Raw genomic sequence first — 9,448 nt, forward strand, 5'->3', positions numbered from 1 at the left:
ACAGTAATAGATTCCACACTCACTGCTCTGTGCTGGTGGAGACCCCACAGCCCTCTTATCTCTGTCTGGACTCTTGACCCGGATGTGATTGTTGTTGTTGTGGGTCGGGACTCTGCTGCTCCTCTGATGCTCATCCAGGTCACCGTCCGTACCCCCGTTTCCACGGTTGCACCCCCTCTCAGCCCCGGACTCCGACCCGCGGTCGGCGTTGTCTAGTTCTGGTGACCGGACCAGGTCGTCTGTGCTGTAGAACTGTTCCGGTATCCATCTCTGGTTCTGTGTCTGAGGGATTGGACTCTTTATGTCTCCCTGGCACTGTCTGTCTGCGTCTGGACCACCAAGTCCATGTGTTAACTCTGCCGGGCTGAAGTTTGGTAGTAGAGTCCTGATGAAGTCTGCTTGGCTTTCATTCTGTTGTCTCTCTATACATGTGGTCTCTATTGGGTTGCAGGACTGTAGTTGATCCTGGTCGCCACGGAGTTCAGTTGGGACGTGGTTGTGATTCTGTTGGTCACAGGCTGGATCTATTGGGCTGGGACTCTGCAGTCTCTCTGGTGGTTCTGCTGGTTCTATTGGACAGTGGTTTGGTTGGTCCTCTATTGAGGGTATTCTGACTGGACTGTGGATGTGTTCTCTGTCTGTTGACTCAACTGAAGTAGAGACCTGTGTGTTTTCTACCAGTTCTGTTGAGCTCAAGTCCAGCTCCACCTGACTGGTATCTGTAGGGTTCTGTTCAATTGTTCTGAGTTCTACCGACTTGTATTCTGGTGTTTTCAGTTCTGTGTTCCGGTCGTGTTCTGGTTCTAGGAGGTTCTGGTGGGGTTCCGTAGAGTCTGTAGGGCTGAGTTCTGTTATAGTGGGTTCTGAGGGGCGGGCTGTGGTACTGGCAGGGTGTCTGTGTATGGGGGAGGGGCTGGAGTGCAGGGAGGACAGGTCTTCAGGGTCCATGTGCCCCAGGAAACAGGGTCCCCCACCAGGCTGCTGCAGGAAGCCCACAAACAGCACACCCTGCTCCGCCGCATCCTGGATCTGGACACACACACACACACACACACAGTAGGCAGGCTTCCATTGACCCAGGTTTATTAGACAAAAGCAATGTCGCAAAAGAAATCATTGCAACGTGTGTAATGGAAACTATGGATATAGGACAGTTCGACGGGTAGATTTTAATTTGGTCTATATATTTATTTCAACAAATAATGATCCATACAAGCCATTCAGCTTCATGCAGCGATCTGTCGTGAGGCACGTCAACACACAGGATTGATGGGCGGCTACAGAAATAGAAACGGCCCGTGCTATATCTATAATTATAAACTAGGTGGTTTGAACCCTGAATGCTGATTCTCTTAAAGCCGTGGTATATCAGACCGTATACCATGGGTATGACAAAACAATTACTTTTTACTGTTCTAATTACGTTGGTAACAAAGTTTATAATAGCAATTAGGCACCTCAGGGGTTTGTGGTATATGGCCAATATACCACGGCTAAGGGCTGTGTCCAGGCACTCTGGGCTGTGTCCAGGCACGACTTTGTGTCGTGCGTAAGAACAACCCTTAGCCGTGGTACATTGGTCATATACCACACCTCCTCTGGCCTTATTGATTAATTCTATGTATTATAATAGTAGGTTCTCCTATGAGCTACAAATCTGGCCAGTGGGGCCTTTGGCTGCCATTGTCAGTCAGCTCTGGTGTACTGTTCTGTGGATGACATGCTTGGTATATTGATTCACACACACAGCCTCATTTATACACTCACCAACACAAAGGCAAATTTACACACTACAGACATTCTGCAAAACATTATTCAAATTAACAGCCAACCTAATCATCCCTAAAGATCAAATATTCTAATGACAAAGGAACCTAATTATCCACTGTGTGTGTCTGTTTGTCATTAGTGTGTGTGTGTCTGTTTGTCATTAGTGTGTGTGTGTCTGTTTGTCATTAGTGTGTGTGTGTGTGTCTGTTTGTCATTAGTGTGTGTGTGTCTGTCTTTCTCCTCTTCCTCACAGAGCTCCTCTGGTTAATTGTCAGTTGATATTAACCCTGACAGTTTGAGAGGGGCTTGTCAGAGAGAACACAGAATGCTAACTACCACACAACAATAATGAGACCTCTTTCCTCATTATCATCCCTCCACCAATCACAATCAACACAATGACAATCAACACACACACACACATCCTGTGGGGAGAGACACTGAACAGATACTGTCCACCACTTGAGTCTGTCAAGATTGGGGTGAAAATACAAAATGTATACGTGTGTGTGTGTCACACACTCCCACCAAAAGGTTATTATACCTCCTTGACATTTACTTATTCATATTTAGCGTGTACGTGTGTCACAGGGAAGCAGTGCCCACCTCTGCAGTGTGATAAGACCGGTCTCCCTGTCCCGCACTCTCCTATTGGCTCCTGTCTATGGTTCTTTTCAGCTATTTCCTGGCAGCCAGGCTGCTATCTGATTGCTTATTCATGTCATGCTGCCTGACCATATCACATTATACTGAGCCCTGTGCATTTCAATCCAATCACCACTCCCTTTTGTGCTCTGCCTGTTCACATGGAAATCTCCTCAATAAAGGCCTGTTCACTTCTCATGGTCGCTGTAGAATGAGATGAATTCACTACTATACTGTAATACTAAGGTGTTTGTGGTTGTTAAATGATGATGTCACAGCTGATCGTGACTTTAGGGGGGCATCTCAATAGTCTAAAGTGGCCTCCTCTCCTCTCCTCTCCTCTCCTCTCCTCTCCTCTCCTCTCCTCTCCTCTCCTCTCCTCTCCTCTCCTCTCCATTGACCTAAAGAATGATACAGGTGTACATAACCAGTAGGGGAAGGAGAAGAGTAAGCAGCATCCAAGGGAAGTAGGATAAGCTTTCCCCTAGTCTCTTTCCTGTCAAATATTAAGGTTAACATTTGGGGAGGAATTCCGGAGTGTAATGTCCCTTTAAGCTCAAATTTGGGAGGAATTTGTTGATCCTAGATCTGTGCCTATGGGCAACTCCTCCCAGAGTGGAGCTGAGTGGGAGTAGTAAGCTGATCCTAGATCTGTGCATTAGTACTAATGGTGACCTTCTTCACGTAGTTCTGGATGACATCCGGGTCGGGGGCCTGTTGACCCGCCACACACACGTCTGTCTCCAGGCGACGGCCCGCCCACTTCAGCTGGGTCTTCTCTGAACTGGAGAGAGAGAGATGAAAGAGGGATGAAGGAAGACATCAGCGGGCATTTAAGTTGCGAACCAAATGGCACCCTATTCCCTATATAGTGCACTACTTTTGGCCAGGGCTCATAGTGGTCCATAGGGCTATGTTCAAAAGTAGTGCACTATGTAGGGAAGAAAGGACTGATGAAGGAGTGAATAAAACTATGGATCATCATGTTTGTATGCTGGAGCCTAGTCATCTGTTGTGCTTCAGGGCAATTCTAACATGTTCAGACAGCATCTATAACACATCTATACCATGATCAGACAGCATTTATAACACATCTATACCATGTTCAGACAGCATCTATAACACATCTATACCATGATCAGACAGCATTTATAACACATCTATACCATGATCAGACAGCATCTATAACACATCTATACCATGATCAGACAGCATTAATAACATCTTCAGACAGCATCTATAACACATCTATACCATGTTCAGACAGCATCTATAACACATCTATACCATGTTCAGACAGCATTAATAACATCTTCAGACAGCATCTATAACACATCTATACCATGTTCAGACAGCATCTATAACACATCTATACATTTACATTTACATTTTTAGTCATTTAGCAGACGCTCTTATCCAGAGCGACTTACAGTTAGTGATTACATATTTATTTATTTTTTATACTGGCCCCCCGTGGGAATCTAACCCACAACCCTGGCGTTGCAAACGCCATGCTCTATCAACTGAGCTACATCCCTGCCGGCCATTCCCTCCCCTACCCTAGACGACGCTGGGCCAATTGTGCGCCGCCCATGAGTCTCCCGGTCGCGGCCGGCTGCGACAGAGCCTGGATTCGAACCAGGATCTCTAGTGGCACAGTTAGCACTGCGATGCAGTGCCTTAGACCACTGCGCCACTCAGGAGTGGTTATAGATGCTGTTCAGACAGCATCTATAACACATCTATACCATGTTCAGACAGCATCTATAACACATCTATACCATGATCAGACAGCATCTATAACACATCTATACCATGTTCAGACAGCATTTATAACACATCTATACCATGTTCAGACAGCATCTATAACACATCTATACCATGTTCAGACAGCATCTATAAAACATTTATACCATGTTCAGACAGCATTTATAACACATCTATACCATGTTCAGACAGCATCTATAACACATCTATACCATGTTCAGACAGCATCTATAACACATCTATACCATGTTCAGACAGCATTTATAACACATCTATACCATGTTCAGACAGCATCTATAACACATCTATACCATGTTCAGACAGCATCTATAAAACATTTATACCATGTTCAGACAGCATTTATAACACATCTATGCCATGTTCAGACAGCATCTATAACACATCTATACCATGTTCAGACAGCATCTATAACACATCTATACCATGTTCAGACAGCATCTATAACACATCTATACCATGTTCAGACAGCATTTATAACACATCTATACCATGTTCAGACAGCATCTATAACACATCTATACCATGTTCAGACAGCATCTATAAAACATTTATACCATGTTCAGACAGCATTTATAACACATCTATACCATGTTCAGACAGCATCTATAACACATCTATACCATCTTCAGACAGCATCTATAACACATCTATACCATTATCAGACAGCATCTATAACACATCTATACCATGTTCAGACAGCATCTATAACACATCTATACCATGTTCAGACAGCATCTATAACACATCTATACCATGTTCAGACAGCATTAATAACATCTTCAGACAGCATCTATAACACATCTATACCATGTTCAGACAGCATCTATAACACATCTATACATTTACATTTACATTTTTAGTCATTTAGCAGACGCTCTTATCCAGAGCGACTTACAGTTAGTGAATATATATTTATTTATTTTTTATACTGGCCCCCCGTGGGAATCTAACCCACAACCCTGGCGTTGCAAACGCCATGCTCTATCAACTGAGCTACATCCCTGCCGGCCATTCCCTCCCCTACCCTAGACGACGCTGGGCCAATTGTGCGCCGCCCATGAGTCTCCCGGTCGCGGCCGGCTGCGACAGAGCCTGGATTCGAACCAGGATCTCTAGTGGCACAGTTAGCACTGCGATGCAGTGCCTTAGACCACTGCGCCACTCAGGAGTGGTTATAGATGCTGTTCAGACAGCATCTATAACACATCTATACCATGTTCAGACAGCATCTATAACACATCTATACCATGATCAGACAGCATCTATAACACATCTATACCATGTTCAGACAGCATTTATAACACATCTATACCATGTTCAGACAGCATCTATAACACATCTATACCATGTTCAGACAGCATCTATAAAACATTTATACCATGTTCAGACAGCATTTATAACACATCTATACCATGTTCAGACAGCATCTATAACACATCTATACCATGTTCAGACAGCATCTATAACACATCTATACCATGTTCAGACAGCATTTATAACACATCTATACCATGTTCAGACAGCATCTATAACACATCTATACCATGTTCAGACAGCATCTATAAAACATTTATACCATGTTCAGACAGCATTTATAACACATCTATGCCATGTTCAGACAGCATCTATAACACATCTATACCATGTTCAGACAGCATCTATAACACATCTATACCATGTTCAGACAGCATCTATAACACATCTATACCATGTTCAGACAGCATTTATAACACATCTATACCATGTTCAGACAGCATCTATAACACATCTATACCATGTTCAGACAGCATCTATAAAACATTTATACCATGTTCAGACAGCATTTATAACACATCTATACCATGTTCAGACAGCATCTATAACACATCTATACCATCTTCAGACAGCATCTATAACACATCTATACCATTATCAGACAGCATCTATAACACATCTATACCATGTTCAGACAGCATCTATAACACATCTATACCATGTTCAGACAGCATCTATAACACATCTATACCATGTTCAGACAGCATCTATAACAATTTCAGACAGCATCTATAACACATCTATACCATGTTCAGACAGCATTTAGAACACATCTATACCATGTTCAGACAGCATCTATAACAATTTCAGACAGCATCTATAACACATCTATACCATGTTCAGACAGCATTTATAACACATCTATATCATGATCAGACAGCATCTATAACAATTTCAGACAGCATCTATAACACATCTATACCATGTTCAGACAGCATTTAGAACACATCTATACCATGTTCAGACAGCATCTATAACAATTTCAGACAGCATCTATAACACATCTATACCATGTTCAGACAGCATCTATAACACATCTATACCATGTTCAGACAGCATCTATAACACATCTATACCATGTTCAGACAGCATCTATAACACATCTATACCATGTTCAGACAGCATTTATAACACATCTATACCATGTTCAGACAGCATCTATAACATCTTCAGACAGCATCTATAACACATCTATAACATCTTCAGACAGCATCTATAACACATCTATACCATGTTCAGACAGCATCTATAACATCTTCAGACACCATCTATAACACATCTATACCATTGTTCAGACAGCATCTATAACATCTTCAGACAGCATCTATAACATCTTCAGACAGCATCTATAACATCTTCAGACAGCATCTATAACACATCTATAACATCTTCAGACAGCATCTATAACATCTTCAGACAGCATCTATAACACATCTATAACATCTTCAGACAGCATCTATAACACATCTATAGCATCTTCAGACATCTATAACATCTTCAGACAGCATCTATAACATGTTTAGACATGTTAAACCAGTCAAAGGTTTTTGATGACAGCCTCCTGGGTGATAGGAGAGGAGGAGGAAAGGAGAGGAGGAGAGAGGAGAGAGATGAAGAGAGAGGAGAGAGGAGAGAGATGGAGAGAGGAGAGCGATGGAGAGAGAGGAGAGAGATGGAGAGAGAGGAGAGAGATGGAGAGAGAGGAGAGAGATGGAGAGAGGAGAGCGATGGAGAGAGAGGAGAGAGATGGAGAGAGAGGAGAGAGATGGAGAGAGAGGTGAGCGATGGAGAGAGGTGAGCGATGGAGAGAGGTGAGCAATGGAGAGGAGAGAGATGGAGAGAGGAGAGAGATGGAGAGAGGAGAGTGATTGAGAGAGGAGAGAGATAAAGAGAGGAGAGAGATGAAGAGAGGAGAGAGATGAAAAGAGGAGAGATGGGGAGAGGAGAGAGATGGAGAGAGGAGAGCGATGGAGAGAGGAGAGAGATGGAGAGAGGAGAGCGATGGAGAGAGGTGGGAGATGGAGAGAGGTGGGAGATGGAGAGAGGTGGGAGATGGAGAGAGGAGAGAGATGGAGAGAGGTGGGAGATGGAGAGAGGTGGGAGATGGAGAGGTGGGAGAAGGAGAGAGGAGAGAGATAGAGAGAGGTGGGAGATGGAGAGAGGTGGGAGATGGAGAGAGGAGAGAGATGGAGAGAGGTGGGAGATGGAGAGAGGTGGGAGATGGAGAGAGGTGGGAGATGGAGAGAGGTGGGAGATGGAGAGAGGAGAGAGATGGAGAGAGGAGAGAGATGGAGAGAGGAGAGAGATGGAGAGAGGTGGGAGATGGAGAGGAGAGAGATGGAGAGAGGTGGGAGATGGAGAGAGGAGAGAGATGGAGAGAGGAGAGAGATGGAGAGAGGAGAGAGATGGAGAGAGGTGGGAGATGGAGAGAGGAGAGAGATGGAGAGAGGTGGGAGATGGAGAGAGGAGAGAGATGGAGAGAGGAGAGAGATGGAGAGAGGTGGGAGATGGAGAGAGGTGGGAGATGGAGAGAGGAGAGCGATGGAGAGAGGAGGGAGATGGAGAGAGGAGAGAGATGGAGAGAGGAGAGAGATGGAGAGAGGTGGGAGATGGAGAGAGGAGAGTAATAAAGTGATGGAGAGATGAAAGGAGGAGAGGAGAGGAGGCCTCATGGTTCCCCTCTCTTTGCACATTGTTCCCCTCCGGTGGGTGCTGATGATACAATCAGCCGTCTCCACGGTGACAGGTGCCACTTGGCAGGAGGGGCATAAAGGAGCAGCCAAGCACCCAACTGTGTGTGTGTGTGTGTGTGTGTGTGTGTGTGTGTGTGTGTATGTGTGTGTGTGTGTGTGTGGGAGTGTGAAAGAAAAAGATGATGTATACATTTCCCCATCTACACATATGCTTCAAGAATTCCACGGTTGAGAATAGATCACTCCCGAAAATCCCGGGAAGAGAATAGGATTTTGCTTCCATTTCACAGATTCTGTGGGTGGGAAATTAATTCCGATGAGGCTCCTGCTGGTGAGAAAGGTATTACCTAACTATGTGTCTCTATGTTCTGTGTAGCAGTTATTGAATGAGGGAAATGAGAGTGTATGTATGTGTGTGTGTGTGAGTGTGTGTGTGTGTGGGAGTGAGTGAGACTATGTGTGTGAGTGAGTGTGTGTGTGTGTGTGTGAGTGTGTGTGTGAGTATGTGTGTGAGGGAGTGAGTGAGACTATGTGTGTGTGTTTCCGTACCTGTGTGTCTCTCTGATGAGGATGGCTCTGTGTAGCTGGCGTTGGATGCGTGCGGGCCTGGGGCCACAGGGGTGGACGAAGGGATGGACAGCCACCAGGACAAAGCCCTGACCGTACAGCTCCCTCACCTGGACTGGTAACTCTCTCACAGACGACAGACACAGCACTGACGACACAGACACCTCTGGAGAGAGAAAGAGTGTGCATGTGTGTAAGTGAGTGAGTGATGAGTGAATGTGAGTGTGTGTGTGTGTGTGTGTGTGTGTGTGTGTGTGTGTGTGTGTGTGTGTGTGTGTGTATGTATGTGTTAGAGTGAGAGAAAGTGTGTGTGAGTGGTAGACACACAAAGACAAAGATGGAGAAAAGGAGACAGGAGAATATGTGTGAGAGGGTTATGATTAGGGGAGAGAGGGTGTTGGGAGAGAAGAGGGGGGGGCAGAGAGAGAGAGAGAAGAGGGGACACTGGGGGGAACAGAGGGGGGACACACAGAGAGAGAGAGAGAGAGAGAGAGAGAGAGAGAGAGAGAGAGAGAGAGAGAGAGAGAGAGAGAGAGAGAGAGAGAGAGAGAGAGAGAGAGAGAGAGGAGGGGGAACAGGGGGCCAACACAGAGCGAGAGAGAGAGAATTCTAGAAATACACCAACTAATGCATGTAGGGCAGAATTGGGCTGCTTTCCAGTGGTAATGAAA

At 45.0% G+C, this 9,448-nt stretch overlaps 1 protein-coding gene across 1 annotated transcript in view; it reads right to left on the minus strand.

Moving 5' to 3' along the window:
* LOC311131868 (raftlin-like) overlaps positions 1-9,448 on the minus strand; it is a gene marked incomplete at both ends in the record, with an annotated part of 36,728 nt that overhangs the window by 13,469 nt on the left and 13,811 nt on the right. Inside the window, 3 exons of the mRNA XM_084164991.1 lie at positions 24-1,029; positions 3,091-3,199; positions 8,760-8,943. Coding sequence (XP_084021117.1) covers positions 24-1,029; positions 3,091-3,199; positions 8,760-8,943 — 1,299 coding nt within the window. The remainder of the gene's footprint in view (positions 1-23; positions 1,030-3,090; positions 3,200-8,759; positions 8,944-9,448) is intronic.

Source organism: Coregonus lavaretus, assembly GCF_964263955.1.
Source record: "Coregonus lavaretus genome assembly, chromosome: 7".
NCBI classification, from domain to species: Eukaryota; Metazoa; Chordata; class Actinopteri; order Salmoniformes; family Salmonidae; genus Coregonus; species Coregonus lavaretus.